The sequence below is a fragment of the Magnolia sinica genome, chromosome 6, assembly GCF_029962835.1.
Source record: "Magnolia sinica isolate HGM2019 chromosome 6, MsV1, whole genome shotgun sequence".
Taxonomy (NCBI): domain Eukaryota; kingdom Viridiplantae; phylum Streptophyta; class Magnoliopsida; order Magnoliales; family Magnoliaceae; genus Magnolia; species Magnolia sinica.
Window position 1 is genome coordinate 78,085,895 of NC_080578.1, and position 22,164 is coordinate 78,108,058.

The 22,164-nt window shown below is 38.8% G+C and overlaps 1 protein-coding gene across 5 annotated transcripts; it reads right to left on the reverse strand.

The window, feature by feature from the left end:
• Nucleotides 1-223: 223 nt before the first annotated feature.
• Nucleotides 224-17,391, reverse strand: LOC131248900 (protein argonaute 10-like). Of its 5 annotated transcripts, none has more exons than XM_058249408.1 (23): nt 17,247-17,391; nt 15,763-16,334; nt 15,403-15,611; nt 14,700-14,849; nt 14,467-14,600; nt 13,817-13,926; nt 13,590-13,696; nt 12,625-12,763; nt 12,403-12,519; nt 11,197-11,304; nt 11,024-11,095; nt 9,652-9,774; nt 9,228-9,387; nt 8,770-8,891; nt 7,879-8,016; nt 7,642-7,784; nt 7,375-7,437; nt 6,136-6,199; nt 5,882-6,017; nt 5,717-5,790; nt 3,432-3,526; nt 2,990-3,021; nt 224-543 (listed from the first exon to the last, which is right to left on the reverse strand). In XM_058249408.1, the coding sequence occupies exons 2-23, from the start codon at nt 16,219-16,221 to the stop codon at nt 350-352; spliced, it is 2,949 nt and encodes a 982-aa protein (XP_058105391.1). In that variant the 5' UTR covers nt 16,222-16,334; nt 17,247-17,391; the 3' UTR covers nt 224-349. The 5 variants fall into 5 exon arrangements, with proteins under 5 accessions (XP_058105391.1, XP_058105393.1, XP_058105392.1 ...); XM_058249410.1 differs by lacking the exon at nt 17,247-17,391 and adding an exon at nt 17,191-17,210; XM_058249409.1 differs by lacking the exon at nt 17,247-17,391 and adding an exon at nt 17,044-17,164.
• Between the last annotated feature and the right edge of the window lie 4,773 nt (nt 17,392-22,164).

Genomic DNA, 22,164 nt, shown 5'->3' on the forward strand with positions numbered 1-22,164 from the left:
GGCCTTTATGCTGTATCTGTCTTCTTAACTGTCCATGTGAAGGCCTCTGATAAAGAGGGTACAACTATCCAATGGACGAGATTTTTTGGGAATGCCCCATCAACAACGAGGCCCATCAGATCATCAATCTGTATCACCAATGTATGAACCCAGTTCAACAGAATGGATGCATCACAGGACCCTATAATCCTGCCAAGAAAAGGTAATATGCTACAAAAGAACATGCTACAAGATCTAGATCATCAATGATTGAAAATGGGTGGGCGCACCATGACGGCCCATCAACCACAGATACATGATACATGGTAAGCAGGAGCTGGATGGAGCCACAAACCTCCCACCTCTCTTCCTAACAATAAAACATTACTTTCTTCACATTTTCCTTAAGGGCCGGCAACGGCCTCACAACTGTCTCCCCCGCCAAGCGTGTGGCCCGCGATGATGCTTGTCTTACACCGCCACAAGATGGGTTCTCTTGCATGTCAGGCTCCATGTAAAACCGAGCTCGAAATGCAGCTAGATGTGCATAATACGCAGGAGGAACTGCAGACATGCCGGAAAATAGTGTCCAAGTGAGTCACTACTAACAGTTACTATTAAATCACACATTTTGAGAAGAGATTATTGTAATCACTCTACATAGAGTTCATAATAAGAAAGTAGCCCCCACATATCAGTTAGGTAACAGCTGTCACGGCCCATATCGTAATGGTAACGAAGGTGGCCTTATGGAACACCTTGATAATTTTGGGCCATTATGGCCACCTTGACCCATAATCTGGATCGATCAGGCATTATCCTCTTACATGACATTTTGTCTCCGAATTTTGAATTTCTTGTTTGCTTATCGAGGATGATGCCTGAGATACGATACATTGGCGAAAAATGATTTGTAAAACTGACTCAAATGATGATGATGATGGCAACAACAAAGATGACGATGATGATGAATTTGATAGCATGACCAAACATCCTAAGTTAATGTAGACTTTTTGCAAACCAGTGTTTTAAATAACTATGCTTTAGTGTGTAGCTTATGCTACATAGCATAGCTTAGCCTTAACGCTATGTAGCTCATGAAAATAGCTTAAGTTGCATGTATCCTTATAATACATGATAATTTGTATATGCTACATGCTATGTAGCTCACGTTACAAGTTATTATTCACTACAACATTAAAACCAATTAATGTTTTCAATGATTTGTTACATTTAACTATTTTCAATAAAAATTAGCTAATCTTTTCAATGCTTACAAGTAACAAATATTAAACCAGTTTTGTTGCTTTTTCTTTACCTTTATACTTAATCATCGCCCTTTCCTATTATATTAGGTTGTGTTTGGTTGCACCAAATATCATGAAATTTGTTAACTTTCATTTATTATTTAGTCTAATTTGATGCTGAATATCATGAAATTGGTGTAACCGAGCACAACATTAAAAATCTAGTAGTAGCATGCCATGTAGCTTCACCTCATGCTTCAAAGGGGTTAGGGCTATGCTATACGCTATTCGCTATTTAAAACACTAGTGCTAACATCAATGATGATTCACAAGCCACAGAGGACACTCTGGGAAGTCTATACTCCCTAATTTCAGGATACTTTTCTCTATGGGAACAACCATATGATCCATCCAAGGATATGCAGAGGATTCTCGGCCTCGAATCTGTACATGCATATCCCATGGCTCAATGATCCAAAGAGGCTCACCATGGATGGCATGCACCATTCCAGTATTTTCTTAACTGTCTGTTTGAAATCTTGAAACCCACAAAGCCTAGGGCTAGAGTAGTCCCTACAAGTAGGCTTTCAGGGAATGGTCCATTCGCAGTGGGACCCATCAATAATCGGTCTGGTTCACCATGGGAGGATACACTTGGACACAGACTTAAAGCTTGATGACATTATGCATATCCTCTGGCTGAGGATCATATAACTCCCCGCTTAAACCATATATATATATATATATATATATATATATATATATATATATACACACACACCTGCTCCGTTAAAGGATTGCAACAACATCACCCAAAAGTTGATAATATAGATTGGTTAAATTCTGGGAGAAGGATATTTTGGACACTTCGAAAATGTATCTACATTGTTACCATATGCCCATAAAGCTTCATGCGTTTCTGACTTCTCTAAATGTCTAAATCTCCACTGCACCCACAATCAGTCATGTTTTTCCCCCTCTCAACAAAGGAAGTGTAAGGTCTCAGGAATATGTATGTCACATCTTTAAAATTCAGTGGCATAATGGTCAATATCACATGCAGACATTGTGTGTGTGTGTGTGTGTGTGTGTGTGTGTGTGTGTGTGTTTGCTTGTCCAAAAAACTTAGCTAGTTGAATGCTGAACATTCACTTGCACTCCACACATCTATGCTACACAACAGAGGCAAAAAGGCCATGCCTACAAAGATCCCCAGCTGCTCATCAGGTTCCCCATGCCGTGGATTTGAATTGGGGCTCAGAAAAGAGGCTGCCTGGACAACTGAAAATGCTAATTTTGAGAATTTGCGTTGGACCATCAGTTCACTTTGTTTTAGGGCTCATTTGGATACCACCAAATAAGTTACTTTTTCTACTTACAGCAGTAGATAAGTAACTTACTTGAAATAAGTAACTTTGGTTTAAGATCAATTATAAGAGAAACTTTTTTACTTAAAGGTACCTAATCACTTCAGCTTAATAAGTAGAAACCAAGATACTTGAGGCATAAGTAGCTTATCTTAAGTGACTTAAGATCCAAATGCCCCCTTAACATCTAAAAGTTCCTTCTGTCCAACTAGTCTGATTTTTGGGACCAGTACAATGGTGCGATCCACCTGATAAGCAGCTCAGATTCTGTATGAGCATGCTTCATGTAAGAAACAACTGGCCTATAACATTAACGTTCTCCCCATAGTCATCTAAGGAAAAGCAACATTAAGAAAATTTCAACGAACTGATTAAAAAAAGGAAACATGGACTTACCAACAGAGACAGAGCGCGTGCACCTTGCATACCTGTAAACTAAGGAATCAACAATACAGAAACCAAACATATAACACAACAAAGTAGGATATCCATACAGGTCCCATGATTTACACCCACTTTGACTGACCAATACACCCATCCTTTCTACTTATGGTGGTAACAATACTAAAAAGGTTGTATGAATCACTAACCGAAAGTAGAATAGATCGGTGTATTTATCAATGAGAACTGGTTCCAATAACAATATCCTTCTACATAAACTAATGCGTAGGCAGAAAAGACTTGGAATGAGATACACCCAAGGTTTATATTGGGTATCTTATCATTCACCACCAATACGGGGCTGTTTCAGGCCGATACACCCATACCGTTCATGGACAATACCACTACGTACTGGTTTCAGAAGATATTTCAAACGTAATATGCACCCTCTACTTACGTATAACAAAGGTTGTTTGTCAAAGATTGAATCCCATCTGCCGTGAAATTGTTCTCATCCCATAAAACATGGTAATGAGCTGGTCGGCTTGTGCCCTGTTGCAAGAAGGAAAAGAAAAAGCTATTAGCACCACATGTCCCAATCCCATGCAAGTTATTTAAGAAAACTACACTGAAAAATGTGTCTGTCCAAGTTATATAATGAGAACTTCGCTAAGCCCACATGCACATACAAGTCAGCTAATGCACCCCCGCCACCAAATATGCCAGAGTGGAAATATCCAAGCCATCCATCATGTGGAACTCTGTGTAGATGCTAATCATGCTACTGTCAAAAGATAAAGGTGTTCCATTCGGTAGGTATGCCATGATGTTAGAAATGAGTGAACAGGTTACAAAACTTCAAACTATTTTTCACAACCATACATTTGTTCACTTAATTGGGCCCACCTGACTAGTGGACCATGCTGATTCTTGGGATATAGAATCTTACATAGAGGTACACTTCTGATGGATGGCTTGGATATTGCACCTGCATGCCACGCCAGCATATGTGGTGGCATGTGCATTAGCTGACCTGTACGCACATGTGGGCTTAGCAAAGCTCATTTCATTACGTCATCAAATTGTCAGATGTGGACCAAGTGGTAGATCAACGCTTTCCATGTAAGTATTGGAGGAAATAGTCATGAATCGTGAATAAACATACAGATTCATCTATTTTCTTCTTTTCTTTTTTGTTACCCTTTTGTTTTTTCTTTATCTGAAAGATGATTGATGTGTTACCTACCAAATACGAAGTACTTCTAATAACTATGAAGTACTAAGAATCATATTCCGCCCACGACGAATCATTAGGTTATTGACCAAACGAGGTGCAGTGTCTTCCATCCTTGAGTCTCAACAAGTGGGGGCTATGTTTCAGTGATCCAGATCATCAATATAATGGGCCATACTGGCCAGGACATTACCCCAAAATCTCCCTGCTGCCATTCCTTACCATTCCATTGTCCAGCAGCAAAGTGACAAATGACTAATGAGGGATCCACATGCAACAGAAAAAGGGGCGGAGATTAGCTAGGATCTCCCAGTATAGGAGACTTTTGGACAACCTTACTTTTACAGATTTGAGAACCAATACCAGTCTTGGATCATATAATTCCCACACCGAATACATTGTTCCTCGAAGATCTATTTTCATTCCAGACCATTGCCCCCACTGGCCCACCTTGTTTTTAGAAAATTTCAGCTTATTGATGTTGTGCCTGTCAATACCAACCCAATCTAGACCTGATTAAGTAAACTGGAATTACAATCTTGGTTGAGTAAATCGCTGGTAATATCCGTATATGTCATCAGATATCTCATCCGCATGGATGAACCTACTGCAAGAAAATCAGGAATCCCATTTGAGCAACAAACCACATAAATATTTATATTATTCTGTGCAAAATATTTCCTTTTGTTCTGCTTCTTGATTTGTCACTGCGATCCATCAATCTGACAAGATCCACCTATCTGATTGATGCTGTAATGTCATGGACGTTGGCTGATGACGATGACATTGATGAACAGAACATGGTAAAACTGTAAAAGGAATAGGAAAACACTGCCCTTTTTGCTCGAGTATTGATGAAGAGAATTACGATGGTAACTTCAAAACCCTCCCTCATAACTAAATTTTAATTGGTCCAGCTCATAGTCTATTGTGTTTCCATCCACATTCTTTTCTAAAGGATTTGGCATTTGTCGTGGCAATGCCCAAGTTCTTTTATGTGCCATTCTCGACTAGCTTTTCAATACAAGTTTTTAGCCTGCCTACTATAAATAAATAAACATTTTAGAATAAATAAATAGAATTTAAGGGGATGGCGACTGGTAAGGTGCCGAGGCAATTCTCTGTTGTGGTGACCTTGGGTTCATGATCAGGACACAGTGCCAGCATCTGGTGGGACAAGAGTCGATGGAAATTTAGCAATTTTAGGCTTAGCTAGTGGTGATGGCAGGAACCAAGATTGAAAGTATAGTCTGAAACTGTTACGTATTGCCCAATACAAACAGCTATCAGCCATAGACCATATGAGTGTATCATCCTGATGCAGGTCCAAGAGGGAGCTATGTGGGGCAAGACAACTCTATATTGGTGGTGAAGATATGATACGCTAAACTGATTTTTAAACCTTGGCAGGAACCACCACACTTCACCATCCCAAGTTCCCGACCCCTCCAGTGAGTGTTATAGTTAGTGATTAATCTCAGTAAAACTCACAAGTGTATTTAAATCACCTGAATTCCAGCATGGCTGCAGAGATAGAAATCAAACTCTGTTGGATGACAGATTTTAGAATCAACCACCGTGCCTGGGAAACCAGAATTCTTTTCTTAGATAAACTTAGACTCGAAGTGAGGTTTATAATATGATTTGATATTTTATGATGCCATTGTCTTTACCAGGTAAAATGTTTCCACTCTTGTCAGTACTGCTTCGATTATTGTGATTGTTAGCAAACAGTCTCGTGTGATGCCGTTTCTGGACCACAACAAATGTCACGGGCGGTTGGTAATTGGGTTCCAGAGAGGCACAAGCCTGTAAAGAAAAGAAAAACAATCAATTTCTAAGTTCTCATTACCCTAGCATCCTCAATTTCGTTAATTGAAAACTTCAATTATTAGGAAAAAAATAAAACCAAAACACCATCACACACCTTCCGGATTGCATCTAATTCATAGAGAAGGACTTGATAGAACTGCCCTTCACTCACACCATCCCTGCCCACAAGACTCTCTCTACTTCAGTTGAAAAGATATATATGCGAGGTTTGCTAATTCTACACACATGTATATGCTTCCAATGTGGACACAGGTGAAAATGTGAAACAATTGTGTGAGATGTGAGCTTTCTATAAGGTTGGAAATGATGACTAGGTCTTCTGCCTAAAAAATCAGACAATTTCACCATTCAAATGGGCCATGACATACAAAGTAAATTGATGGATAAACCTTTTCTAGCCATTCATTTGCTTTGACATGCTGTGGACCACCTGAGTTGTTAATTGGCCTGATTTTTGTTGCAAACGATCTAAACAGTGTATCTCACCCAGTGTTTCAAATAGCGCCCGTAGCATACGCTACGTAGCATAGCGTGGCCGTAGCGCTATGTAGCGTCCCAAATAGCGTAAATCCCCTGTAGCGTACGCTATAGCTACATAGCGTGTAACGTCCGTAGCGTAAGCTACAATGTATTTTTTTACTTTTTTATTTTTTTTATTATTTTTTTCAAGTTTTCTTTGTTTCTAATGTTGAGGAATGTGACACTTGTATTGTACTTGATACTTTTAACCTATGGGATTTTTATTTCTTTTCATAATTGTGACTTGTGGTTTCAATTAGACATTATTAATTAAAGTGGTTTGCTTAGAAAGTTGTTGATGTGATAATTATTTGATTTGGCTTATATATGTGGATTGGCTTTTGATAAATGTTAACTAATAACTTTTTTGAACATGCTTATAATTGATAAAATGAATCATCTTTTAGGCATTTTTATATTTTTTTCTCCTTTTTTTTTCACTATTTATTATATTTGTCCTATTTTTAAATTTAAAAATAGAAGTATCGTGTAGCTTACGCTACACGCTATAGAGGGCTGGGTGCTACGCATCACGCTACCGCTATTTAAAACACTGATCTCACCTGATAGAAGGCTCAGATCTCAATAGCGTGACACATGCATGTGTGTGGAAGTGTACAGCTCCAACATGCTTGTGGAATTAGCAATCCTCATGACTATGTATGTCTTTACAGTTCATGCATGCAACCATGCATACATTCATTCATGGATGCATGTATTACATAGCTATGTTTGATTGATCATATATGTAGTTGTGGGCATGATATATGCATGCATCATGCATGTAGACACCATTCTCAATAGGCATATTGACCTGTAGAATATAATTCTCAATGGTTTTTGCCCTGTTGCCTTCCGAAACGAAACCAATAGATCCCTGCAATAAAAACGAAATAAGAATGGAGTTCAAGAAAGGGAACTACCATTTCGGCCCACCTTGATTGATTTGCTTACACACAAAAATGTACTTTCAAATCCCAAAATGGAAAATGGGTGTAAGCAAATCAATTGGGAAAAGTGAAGATATCAATTTCCTCAGGAAAGAATACTATCACAACAAACAGTTGAAAGGACATTGTACCGGATCATGCCACCACTAACGGGGCCTCTGACAGGATCTTGCCATGTCTTGTACAAGTCCTGTATAAGTTCCTGCCTGTGGGCCTGAGCACAAACCAATCCAGCATATTTCGTAACCTCCGGCCAGTCCTGAGAGGCTACTACCTACAACAGAAACAAAATCTATCAGCAATTGAGATATTAAATAGTCTGCATGGGAATTAAGGAGCTCAAAAAGGAGAAATGTTTTTATTAGTACAGCAGCAATTGAAGGGCTGGAATCTTCTCCATTCTCTGGGTGGGTCACATCTGCTCCAAATATTATAGTTGGTATATCACTAACCAATGGTATCCTCCAACTGATAGCATCCAAAAGAACAGTGTTTCTTCCTCCCATCTGCAGCAAGAGCATTCTGGTGTCATTTAACGGCTGCCTGTATGAACTTACAAGGCAAGCCAGCCTTGGGGATGAAGAAAAGAAAACATGCTTTTGACAAGTGGATGGAAAAGATATTTATATAGATTCCTGATTGTTGCAAACCAGTGTGACTGCACGAGGAAATGATGCATTGTTTGCTGAGGCAGAGAGGATTCTGTACTGTGTCCCCATGATTCAGTGATCTAGATTGCCGATCTGATGGGCCCATGGTTCAGAGATCAATGGGTCCCAACATGGACGGGGGGTTTCCATAAAATCTCTCAGAATGAAAGATCAAAACCATTCAACATTTAACCTATTTCCACCACCCATCGGTATATTTATTTTGTTGTCATGTATCTTCATGTAAAAACAGTCATAAGGTTACGATCTTCCAATCTGGGAGAATTTTTTGGGCATCTCGCATCCATGGTGAGGCCCAGGATATTCATATCAGCAGTATAGATCACTGAACCATGGACCAAACATCCCACATATAAGGAATCCTCCACCTCAGAAAACTGTGCATTTGCTGAGTCTCAGTGCCCTATAATTTCTCACAGTTGCATACCAGTGTTGCAGTACAAGGAGACATCACATCAAGGTTTTAGGAGCTTTACCAATTACAAATTAGCACCCGTAAACATGCCATACAATCCATCTTCGTGCAGCACGAACTTTACATAACACAAATACATTAACAAAAAAGGGTGAATTAATTTGCTTTTTCACCTTAACATTGATTTTTAGAGAGACATTAGCCAGATACTGTTTGCTAATCTTGAAGACATGCTTTGTGAGACAGCATTGTGATATTAAACCAAGGTCAGTTTCGCATATTCGCTTAAGATCACCTGAAAAAAAAAAAAAAAAAACAGATTTCAAATGTAAAAACAAGGAAGTCCGTTATGCATGAGGTTATGACAAGGTATTGAGGCCATTGGATAACGATAACGGTGAGACCCACTACACAAACAGGCCTGTAAACACCCACTCTGGGAAAATAAAAAAGGATCCATAAATAACAGCATGTAGCAGACCATTAAAATTTTACTTTAAAGACAACTTCAGCCGTTAAGGGGGGCCATTACAGCCCGTATTGTAACAGTCGTAAGGCAGGCCGTTACCGTTACCAAATACCTTGGTTTATGAGCTTTAGTTAACAAGCACAAAGTATATAATCTGCATACCATACAACGAGCCATTATTGTCGGGTAGAATAGCCAAGAGCAGCTCCAACTCTTTACCCTTGAGTTTGTTCGTCGATACATGGTAGACATGCTTTAGAGCCTTCTCTACATGTTCAGGCTTTGCTGTGTAGATTGGAATTACAGGTTCTGGATTGAATTCCTACAGAAGAGTAGTTAATGCTAACTCAGTTCCAATCTGTGCATGCATATCTCCCACCATCCAACAGTGGTAGGTGGCTTCTAAAAAAAAAAAAGTTTGAAATGCTTATGGATTACGCCAACCGTCTTTAAATTGTGGGAGATAATATGCACCAACTCTTGATGATAATTTGCTTTTTATTGAACTAATTATTGCAATTCAATTGAACAGTGCACCAAAACAGAGTCTTGCGCAAAAGCGAGTCTTGCGAACCAAGAAAATTACCATGCCAGACACTTGACACATTTGAGCCAGCTCGCTACAAAACCCACGTGCTACATTCTCTTGAACGCTTCGTGAGAAGTTGATACAGGCCCACCGGCTGACAGTGCTTCCATTAATCATTTTCTAATTTACAATGGGCAGGAGACCAAGAGTCAATCAAAAAATATCGTACGAAGCTACAGAAAGCACATTGGGAGATTGAGATCACAAATGAAGTAAAGTTTAGTGGGCCTGTTTTGGGCCCATCTCATGACAATGGATGGAAGGAGTCATTTGGCGCATGTGGATCGTGGGACACGCTAAACACCTCTGTTCACAACATGCATACCAAAATGAGAACATGATGATAGCTAGAGCTGTACACGAACCGAGTTAGCTCAGTTAACTCGAGCAATTCAACTCGGCTCGAAACTGAGTTCGAGCCAAGACAAGTTGATTTTTTTAGTTCAAAAAGATTTCAAGCCAAGTCCGAGCTAGACCGAACTCAACTCAGCTCAGAACTTGACTCAAACTTGACTCGTTTCGAATTGATTCGACTCGGATCAAGTTCACTTAGTATGAATGTTTTGTGTGTGTGTGTGTGTGTGTGTGTGTGTGTATTAAAAACTATAAAACCTAAACTCAAACTCAGCTCATAGGCTTGAACTCGAACTCGGCTTGAAAGATAGAGCTCAAGCTCGGCTCAAACTTGGCTCAAGCTGGCCCGAGCTGCCCAGTCAGGCCTGAGGACCGAGCCGAGCTTGGCCAAGCTCGACTCGGTTCGACTCGTGTGCAGCTCTAATGATAGCTGGTCAGGCCCATTATAATTCCATTCTCATTCATGGCAGTGGATCCACACTCTCGTCCACATTCATTGTGCATTCCAAACAGGCCCCCAGCTTCAAAATAGGCTCAGCCTATTTGAAAAAAAAGCAGAAAACAGAACTTACAATATTAAAATGGAGAGAATAACAACAGGATTGAAATGTTTTAAGCCAAAAGGTTTCAACTCATTTTTTCTGTTGCTTGGAACAATGGAAACGATGCATCCACCCATGGTTTTTAGACTCAGCAACTCGGATCAATTAGTTCAGTCTCGAGTCGAGTTGTGACTCACCAAGTCTGGGCAGGGGAGTTGTGGTATCAAACCAGATCAAGTAGCATCGAATCCAAGTCAACTCGGACGAGTCATATCTAACTCATACAAGTCTTAAAACTGTGCACCCACCCAGTATAGAACGAAGTTAGTTGCAACTTGAATATTAGTATGAAGTAGATGATCTGAAAAAGAAACTGCAACTCAGCTTGCAACCAACAGAGAAGTGGGGCACGCAACCACTGACTTACGCAAGAGTTCCAATGCAACTTTATATGACAGCTCAGAAATACATACCTTGTTCCTCATATTCCACTGACCAACTTGAGGCAAACAATCCTTTTCCTTCCCAGCATCGTGATATTTCAGCTAAAAAACAGCATGAGAAGAACACAAAATTAGACCGGATGAATGAGAAGGTGCAATATTGTCTTCAAAAATCAACCATGATTGGATAAGCTATAGACTACCCAAGGAGCAGGAAGTATCCGAGCCTCTACGGAAGCTAGCTTTTCACTGATTTTGATCCCAAACTCTTTTGCATATGGGTCTTCATCATAAGCATTATGCTGAACTGTCTGCACAAATTATTCAAATTGTGTCATAGACTAGGCCCTTTACTGCACCAAGATTTCTTTGGAAGACAAGAATGGTTGTAAACATGAGAAAAGGAGTCTTGAAGAGGTAAGAAGCAAAGAAACAATACCAGCACCAACAACACAAACACAACTCATAAATGAAAGAAATGAAACTCTCAAACCAAAATGATTAATATAAAATCTGTGTTGTTAGCGTAGCCCATGCATATTATGGCCCACATGCATGCATGTCCCCTCTTAGGGTTATGGAAAACTTAGACTCTCAAGTCTTCAAAGCCTAATCATATTAGAAAAACCCCACATCTAAAAGGCTAACATATGCAATGAATAAGAATCTTAGTAAGACTTCATTTCTATGATGAAAGAGGGTAACCAAAGCCTATAAATAAGACAAGACCCCTGGCCTTGCCCATACCAAGTTCAAAAATGTATGGGGCTACCCCATCTATAGCACACATCTAAAGGAGAGAATTGGAGAAAAGGTGAGCCAAAGGTGTCCACACTCTAGAAAGCATGGAGCAACGATAGGAGCAGCCCATCACCAAAGCCTAAATCCATAGAGGAGTGTCGTGCGTCACCAGTTCGAAATGGCTCCTAATTATGTGGTTTTTCTAGTTTGATAATATTGTGTATGTGTGTTTCACGATCCTGGATTGGGAATCATAATCGATATCAGATTCAACGAAAGTTAACACACAAAACTTGGGAAGAAGTAGTTGAGATCACAAATATGTTAACACTATAAGAATGGGGGGAAAATATCATAACAATAAGAACGAGATATCAACTTTAAGCACCTGTGCATTTAGGTAGCTCCAACAGGTAATAGCATGCCACCCAACAAACTAATGGAGAATATTAAAAATAATTCTCATGAATAAATGTAATAAGATTAAGCCCAAGCAACGAATCAAATTACCCCTTCAAAGCCAAAAAGAAACCAATACAAGAGATGCTTATAATAAGGATGCAAACTACAAAATACTGATTGCTAATCTATACAAATGGAAAAACTAACTTCATCTGGCACAAGCTTGAGGATTTCATGGTAATGGATTGTAGAGACTGATTTCATACCTGCAAAATGTCATTTTCCATATCCTTCGGCCTTTGGCATGTAACCTTCAGTAGAGCAGTGATTTGCCTCTCATTCAATCTTTTAGTATAACGTTGTCCCCCAACAATTTTGCAGGCCTAGCAAATCACAATCATCACATGCCTTCTTGGATATGGCCCAAAGGTTCATGGGCCATCTAGTAAATCAATCTCTAGGAAGGACATCAATGTCAAAACCCGTACCTCCATTGGAAGATAGCTAGCTTTCTTTTGATTCCCCACTTGAAGGCAAGGAAGATGTGTATGTTGGATAGTGAAGCCATACATCTCTTGAAAGTATTCAACAACTGATTTCATAGTTGAGTGGTCATCAACTGGAAACCTGTGGGATGAAATGGAATCATGAAAAATATCAATATGGAGCTTATTTCATCTCCTTGTGACAGTCATTATGTACAATTGAAGAGAGCCAGAGACTACTACAATATTCCATGCCATTCATTTATGAATGACATTCCTAATCCTATTCTTTTCTTTTCCCTTTTTTTCTTTTTTAATTCTTTTTGAATGAAGGGATGTTAACCTTGTTGGAACATGTTTTCTTCTAGTTCAAAGAAGTTCTTGATGTGACTACTCTGAGCATAAGCATTTGCCAAAGTTTACTAAATTTTGGGAACTCATCAAATTGATAGTCAAAATTAAGATGATCAGATCTACAAGTCGAACAGGTAAAGTCAGATGGTAAAGATCATCCAACCGGTATATTGTTTGAGGCTATGCTCAATTAAAAGGGCACCCCAAAATTTAGATGGCTAGACGGACTCGCATTTCTACCTCACAGCGGTGGATCAATTGCCAAAAAATTAGTACTAAATTGTGGAAAGTGTACTGTAGCATAGCCCACTAGAGTTATCATCATCGTCACCATCATCCAAGCCTTATCCCAACTAATTGGGGTCAGCCTTCTGCCAGTAGCATTCTTGATAAAAGCTGTGACAGAAGTTTCATGCCAGCTGCCAACCTGACACAGCCTTCCTTTATTCGGGCTTGGGAATGGCAATGAGAGCACAAAAATCCCACAAGCATTATTGCAAAGAGTGTAATGTCACAACTAAAATATTTCAGTCAAATTGTAAAGAATGTGACATCTAAGTTTGCAAAATTACTAAACTGGTGAGGAATGAGCAAATACAAGTAGAAAAGCATACACAAGTTCTCTTGTGGGTTGCGTTGTCAATCCCGAAATCCGATATTTTCGCCGAACATTTCCTCGATGAGTCACCTCAACCTTCACTCCTCTGAGAGCTTTTTTGATCTGGTAGACATTTTTCAATGTTGTAAAGTGAATTTACATAAGTCCTATGAAAAGTAAATGACCACTATCACCAAAATAAGAGTTACGGTGCTTGACCAAATTGGAGAAGTGACATAATACCTTAATGCGGTCAGAATCAGACAACGGCCTCAACAATATATCTTTGCCCAGGAGTTGAGCTACAAACTCAATTACAGGGAGAGGCTCAATAAAGGCTGCCGAAGACATGTCTACAGAAGAGTGGAAAAAAGTCAAAATACTTGAACAGAGAAAGGATCAGGTGCTATGACTTGTAGCTAGCTAAGTTATCAAGCCCCTCTCCATGTACGTGGCACATATTTATGAGATCTGAAAACTTGATTTGCTGGTCCATAGGTGGGTCGTGCCCTAAAATCAAATATGTTGGATGATTGTAGCCACTGATTGGAGTTCTGATGATTACAAGCAAATATTAAAAGAAAAGGTCCAACCAACGAGTGATGTGCAGTTGGCAAAAATCCTCCAATTGACTGAAACAATCATCTGACTGGCATTACCAATACACTTACGACACAACGGACGTACAAATAGTGCTGTCAAAGGGCCGTTGGATTTTGACTGATCTGGCTGGGCCTAATTGATATTTTGTACATGTTTGCCACATGTCTACAGAGATGAGTCCTTCACAACTGACTTAGATACAAGCACTTAGTGCCTGTTCCTTTTATTGTTATAACATTCTAGCAAGAAAATTCATCAATCATAAGCCAATTCATCCGTGGTTCACATACCAATATTTAGAGACAACCCCATCTGTGTAGGCCTTATACTTTGATAAAATCCACACCACGACTCAAGACCATCACCAAGACGCTGCGGCGTTCTAATATCAGGTGAAAAGAAGGATCTCCCAACAGGACAATACCTTCAAAATACATCCATTTCAGGATAATTAAGAACTCAAGACTCCATCCAACATTACATAAAATATAGAAAAATGAGAAGCACTTCCAAGAAGCAAAACCTTTTGGTGGAAAGTTCCCTTAAGACAATGTCAAGAATCTGAAGAGCTTCTTGTGGTGCATCTGCGCGTCTGCCAGCTAGAAATTGGCCCAAATGGTGCAAGTCTGCTCGGGCAACGAACTTGATTGCCACATTATATTCTCTCTCTCGTCTGAGAAATATATAACAACAGTAATATTTAGATGCTTTAGCAGTCGAGAAAACTAATAAAAGAAAATGTCAACCTGAAATTGAATCCGAGTTCTATCAATCCAGCGTAAATGATGCTTTCTGTGCACAGAAGAACCCAAAACATCCCTACTGAAGCTTAAAACACTTCTTCACAGTGATTAGGACCATTGATTTAGTGGGACATCACATGGACGCCAGAACCACAAGGTTACCACACCAAGAGAAATTGTCCATATTCAACAAGAAAATCACAACAATCAGATGTTCAAATCAATGAGTTTTGGGGTATCGCCCATCCACATAGTGCTCTACGGTCCAATCACCATACATGTTTTCCAGCGTGTAGTGGGGACAGCACTTCATACAGCTTCCATGAAGCCCATCATATGAACATTATTCTGTATTCATCACATGATTCCAACAAAAAGTGAAATTTTTTGAAAGCCAAAAGCAAGTAATTTATAAAAATAAAAAATAAAAAAAGCAAACAACAAAAAAGGAAGAGTAACAGGAGAAAACAAAGGGATCATTACTTCGGACCATTGATTCCATCATCTTCATCCACAAGCTTGATTTTGAACTCCTTGGAGGTGAAAGGAAGCTCCCCAGCTGTGTAGAGACTCTTCCTCCCATCATAGGCAGGCAATCTCATTCCCAAATCAGACTCCTTATACAGTCTCACAAGCTCTGCCATTATAGCTCTATTGACAGTTTTCGACACCACTTCAGGTGTTATAGTAACCTTCAACAATCATTTCATTAAAATTAAATATTTAAAAAAAAAAAAAAAAAAAAAAATCAGTTTTCAGCAATCACAATCCTACAATTAAAAGAACTGCTCATAAACTTATATTAAAAGCTTAAAATAATAATAATAATAACAAATAGCTTACATCATATTGGTTTAAGTCCTTGTCCGGTAATTCGGCGAAAAAATGGTTGGCTTTTACTATACATTTCACCCCTGCTTGCCCCTGTCCTGGCCTAATGGGAAACCTCAGAGATTTGCTTGAAGAAGGAAAGCCCATCTCCATATCACACACATGACCTCCATTCTCCAAAGACCCACTTCCATTTTCCACCCCGACCACTCCATCCAGCCGATGCCTGGAGACCGTGCAGACCTCAGAACTAGTGGATTTCTGCCCCCTTCTTCCTCTTCTTCTCCCTCTACTCTTCCCAGGAGATGGATCATGGGGTTGGAATTTAGCATTTCGGGGGTCTTGAGGAGGTGGCCCTTTGCCATTTTGGACAGTTTTCGACGGCTTCTGAGGGGGGTTCATTGAGCTTTGCACTTGGGTTTTGATCACAAGGTGCTGTTCTGAGCTCTCTTTCATCTGTCTAATAGGCATTTTGATGATGATTCAAATCTATTTAAAATACAACCTTGTTCAGACACAAAAGAGAAACCCACCACATACAAACACCTCTTGTATCTCTTCTCAAATGTTTCAACCTACCTATCCTGAAAAACCAAACACATGGAGAAGAAAAACCTTGTCAATATGATATCTGCAATGAAATAGTACTTCAATACAATCACAATTAAGAAAACAACAATAAATGCTTCAATGGTATTATTTTTATTATAAATAATGGTAATAATAGGATATGTAGCTTTCAATGAGAGGTATATAAGGAATATAAAAAAACAACCTTTAATGCAGATTAGAAAGTATTACTATTCCTTCGCATTAAAAAATCCAAGGCGTAAAATGCAAACCTTTTCAAGATAGTTTCAGCTCAGAAACTCAGGAAAAGCCCAGTACCCAAAATCCAAACTCTTAGTTATAAAGCTCAAAACCCATATCTTGCAATAAAGATCTTTCCCTCAGAATTTCAGCTCAACAACTCAACAACCATGAAAAGTGAAGTTCAAGAATCAAAACTTAAAAAAAAAAACCCAAACGACAATCTAGCTATCTTCACAACAACACAAAACAGAGAGATAGATTCCAACAAACCCAAGTATTAAAAATTTGAAATTTCAACTCTGAAATTTTATTTCAAAAAATGAAATTTAGCTATGAAAGAAACAAAAGCAATAAAATGAAACAAAATATCAAAACCCCAATATTCAAAATGCAATCTTTATAGAAAACTTGAGGCTTTTGAGCACACAAACCAAAAGGAAACATGGAGAAAGAAACACAAAAAAAACTCCAAACACTCACCTTACTTTAACCTTAAAAAGCATAAAAAACAGAAAACTGAAAGAACCCAATACCAAGAACCAAAACATAGATAGATATATAGAGGGTGGGAGATAAGGAGAAGATTCAAAAGAAAGAAAGAGAAAATCAAGAATCCAAATTCCCCACCATATATCCAGTCACCAACTCAAAGACCATGAAACCCAAAAGAGAAAAGAAGCAACCTTTTCCTTTCACCAAAGCCAATGCTCTTCAGGCAAAGAAGCTAAAAGGGAGGCAGCCAAAGAGCATGAGAGAGAGAGAGAGAGAGAAGCTCTGCAGCTGATGAATCGCATACACGCATGCAGCATTGCTTTTGGTGGTTTCTTTATCACGTGTAAAAGGCTTTGAGGAGTCATGCTTTTTAAACGGGGAAAAGATGGGTGCACTTCGGGAGCACCCCAAATACTGCTACCTAGGATCTGGGGTCGAATGATCACAACCGTTCAATGGTTGGGGTCCTTTTGTTGTTGCTTGTGAACCTTTGGCCACTTTGGTTTTTAGTGGTCCATTTGAAGAATGGTTACTACTGTTTGTAATTGGCTAACGGAAACCCATTGAGTAGTGGGGCCCACTAATACATGAGACTTTCACTGCTGATGAATTGACAGGTGTTTCTGAATTTGGGTTGTTGACTGTCCATTTGTTGTCATTGAATGGTTGAGGAAGCGAATTGCATGGTGTGCCATGCATCACCAACCTCGACTGTGGGCGATCATGATGTATTTGTTATATTCTATTCTTCTATTTTGTGAGATCATTGCACGCCATTGGCTCAAAATGAGACAAAGCCAAAGTTCAAGTTGACCACGTCACAAAAATTAATAGGAATTGATCATTTACTAATAAAAATTCTCGAAGCTCCGTGAAAGTTTTGCATCGAGCTGATGATCATGTTTTTCATTTGTTCGTTTATGTGATCTCATGAACCAGCGGTAATTAGTGTTATCATCCTCTTGCTTTCTACAGTATGATTCACTTAGGGTTCGTTTAGCACCATGAATTTGGATGGATTTGAGGAGATTTGATATCCCTGGTTGCTTGGCAGTGTAAAGTAACTGGAGGTTTCAAATACAAGGGATTTCCAATGCCCTCAAAGAGGAGGTTTCAAATCTACAGTAAAAGCCTACATTACATCTAAAATCTTTCTTAAAGTTGCATATATAACATGTGTCACTAAACTATTAACCTGTTGGACACATGGCTCATTAATGATATTCTAAAATAATTAAATTATCAATTGCATTACTATAATTACTTCAATATGATGATCAATGCTGACCAAACATTGCACATGTAAATCAATGGTTAAAAGTTGTTGGTTAGTCATTCAAACCTAATCTTATGCTTATGGTCCAACTAAGACTTGGAATTTCATCATTTTTGGGCAAAGTATATATTTCAACGAGCTTATTACAACTATTGTGTCAAACATTATATAAGTTCACTAATTAAAGATATTAAAATTAATTTAGTAATTAAATTCAAACTCCTATAAATAGATTATGCATAATTACTTTTAGATAAAAGTTGACTTTGAAATGAGGGTGTGAAACACAATAGAAGGATTTCAAATTCGTGGATTTTAAATCCACGCTCCCAATCAAGCCTTTAAACTTTGAATCTATCTTAATTTTTAACCCATTTCTTAAAATGACAATGCAAGGTGGATGAACAATGTGAATATAACACGTACATCATGATTGCTCTATAGAACTTGGTGACGGCTATACAACACTTCAATGTTCTATAATACACCACACTTGCTATTCTGCTTTGACAATTGTATGCATGGTACATATGCTAGTATACGTGATTACGATGTTTGTGAGAAATCTACCTTATTTATTCATACTTTTAACTTACTTTCAGCGTATAAAATGGAAAATGAGATACATCTATAACTCAGTATTGAAAATAAGAGTAGAAAAGTTTATCTAGAAGGAATAACTTTATAACAAATAAATCTAAGTAAAACCATGTAGCTATTTATTTTTCAAAATTTTCCCCCCGAATTATCCACTTGAGTTATACACTCTCGTTATTAGCCTCACATCCTAAAATGAGCGAAAACAAATGTGTTGAGTAGATTTCTCATAAACATCAATACGGGCCCACCTCACTTTCCAGCGCAATAACTTCAAGCAATCCGGTCATAATTTCTTAACGCCTACCAAGCAAACCAAGAATCGACAAAAATAGCCAATATGGTCAGATCAACCTGATTTCTACTCCAAAGTGTCCACAGACGGTATAAACCTAATGAGTAGCTTAGATTTTTCACATGCGTGATACATATAGACACGTGGGAAGTGAGCGCCAAGAACAGAGAAAATGCTCCCGAGGTACATACCATCAGTCCTTTTATAGACAGGAGCATCAAAGATATGGGTCGTTTTCTGCTCTCGCTCCCCTGACCTCTCTGCCTCGGACACATAGCATTTATTATACTAGAAAATAAGGATTTCATTAAAATATCACAAACTATCATACAAACCACTCGTATTACAAGTTATTATACACCCATATCATTCCCCCCAATCTGCTTCTTATCTAGTAAATCTTAACCGTACATAAGGTGGAACGCAACATGATGATCACATTCTATAAAAATAAATCCAATCCACTCATTTTTTAAGCCACACCAGTACACCAATCCTTACCATTGGCTGTCCGTCGGTACAATGATTACCACCCACTGTATGGATGGATAGGCCTGTTTCAATATTAGACTAACATAATAGTATGGTCCACATTTTTCATGAACAGGGTGAGCTTATGTATGTGACAGGTTAGCGAGAAAAAAATGGTTGTATCTTAACTTATGATACAGCTGCTCTAGGAGATTATATATCTTTAAAAAAGGAAGGGAGAGAGGCAGAGAGAGGAAGGAGTCATTGAAATCTCTGCGAGAAGGACTGCAAGTTCGAATTATTCTTCTTCGGTGTATGATTGCTTTTGAATCCTTATGGTCCTTTGGACTCTTCTCTCTCTTTCTCTCTCCAAAATCTCGTGTGTGGGCCATCTAGACTCGCTCAACGGTCGAGAGTCGTTACTTATGTGTATGTTGTTTTCCTTAGGTTTGGATGGATTTTGGACTATGCTCATTTGGTATCTCTCTCATGATTTCTGGATTTCTCCTCTGCCTCCGTACTATGTCCATGGTTTTCATGCTACTCGCACAACCGAGCAGATCCATCATGCATCTCTACACGCGGCATACACGTGTCTCAAATTAAACCGTTGATTTGTTGAGTCCAGATTGATGGGCCACAACCCAAAAATTGTAATGGACATATGGTTTCTGGTTGGTTGATATGTGGACAGATATTGCTGGTCAAGATTAAATGAAAAGATGTCTAAGGGCCTGTTTGGATGCCTGTAAGTTGGGTAAGTGGGAAGCGACTTATAGGTGGTGTTTGGGGGAGAAAAATCATCTGTAAGTAACTTACAACCTGTAAGTCACTTACAGGCAAATCTATCAAAAAACTGCAGGGGGATGGGGGTGGGAAGTCACTTCCCTGTAAGTCACTTACAAGCTCAACGGTCAGATTTTTAAAAAGAGGAGAAGAGGGAGAGATACACCAACCCACCAACCACCATTATAGCCATGAAGCTCCAGCCAATGAAGAAGAAGCACCAACCATTGAAAACGGCAATCTCTCTCCGTCTCTGCAATCTCTCCCCCTCCCTCTCTGCAATCTCTCTCCGTCTCTACAATCTTTCGCTGCAGTTACCGTCTTCCGTCTCTTCTCCTCCTAAAACGGTAGGGTTTCATCTACCCTTTTTTTTCTCCTTTGAAAACGGAAGGGATCGCGTGCTGAGTATTCCGTAAAATCTGTGGGATCCACCATGATATATGTATTTGATCCACACTGTCTATCCAATATGATCCACACTATCCATTGGCCCACCATGATGATGTGTTATATATCCACTTCGCCCAACCGTTTCTCCATTGGGGATTTTAGGCCCACCTTGCTTGTGTTGACAGGTTTTTCACAGAGGAAGAAATGGCATGTTAAAATATGATGCAGTTTCTCCATCAGAAATTTTAGGCCCACCTTGCTTGACATTTCTAAATGGTTTGGATTTTCTAGTTTACTATGGGGCATTTCCATTCATAGTAGACGCCCATTGAGATTTGATTGGTGGGATGTATGCTTACAGTGTAAGTTTTCATTGGCCAGCAATCACACTTCCCTTATATGGACCAGTGGCCTGGATCAGAAAACTATGAATGCATCATGTATCTGGCACATAAATCCTATTTATTCTTATGGCCCTTGCAACCAAGGTCATTGTTCAAATGGACCCACTATGGATGGACCATGTCCCAATTCTTCACTTGATCATTAATAACTGTTCAACTGCAAATATCCACAGTGCATTTGATTGTTGATTTCTATAACTGGAGCCATGGTTCAGCAATCCAGATGAATAGGCCGTAGTAGGGCTGACCATGGATAGCATTTCTTCAATTTAACGCAGGCCATTGATGTACACTTTGGAATAAGTCCTATTCAAAGGAATGAATGATTGGAGAGGATGATTCCCAAGTGAAAAATTTTAAATGTAATTTCTATAATTAAAGAAGACATTGGTAATGTAATTTAATTAGTAGATTTTCTATTAATGTTTTTAAGTTTATTCTCAATGCTTAAATTGAGTTATTACTCCATATTATAGATATTTTGAATTCGTGGGCCCACTTTTATAGCCCACTTGATGATCGATTTAGCTTAATAATTATCTCAAATATTCATCTTGATGGGCTTAACAAAATAACATATTTGATCCCACGTTTTTTTATATGATTATAACATTTTAAAATAATTTCCCAATCTAAGCTCTGCTCGATGTGAATATTCAGCTTTCTACTTATAAGTATCTTACCGGTCATTCAAATAGAAAAACTAACTTACCTGTAAGTGACTTATAACTTACATCCAAACAGATTACCTATAAGTAACTTTCACCAGTAAGTTAAGTCACTTACAACTTAAAAGAATTTACAAGCATTCAAACAAGCTCTAAGTAATCGTAGGTTACTCTTAACATCCGGTCAAGGGTTCGAGCATCCGTTGGTGGTGAAATCCCACC

Coding starts and splice junctions, on each gene's coding strand:
- LOC131248900 (XM_058249408.1), bottom strand. CDS start 16,221: ATGCCTATTAGACAGATGAAAGAGAGCTCAGAACAGCACCTTGTGATC. Junction 7,438..7,641: donor GTTAGTGGTGGCATGATCCG/GTACAATGTCCT, acceptor TTTTTATTGCAG/GGATCTATTGGTTTCGTTTC. Junction 5,791..5,881: donor GAGTGGAAACATTTTACCTG/GTAAAGACAATG, acceptor CTGGTTTCCCAG/GCACGGTGGTTGATTCTAAA.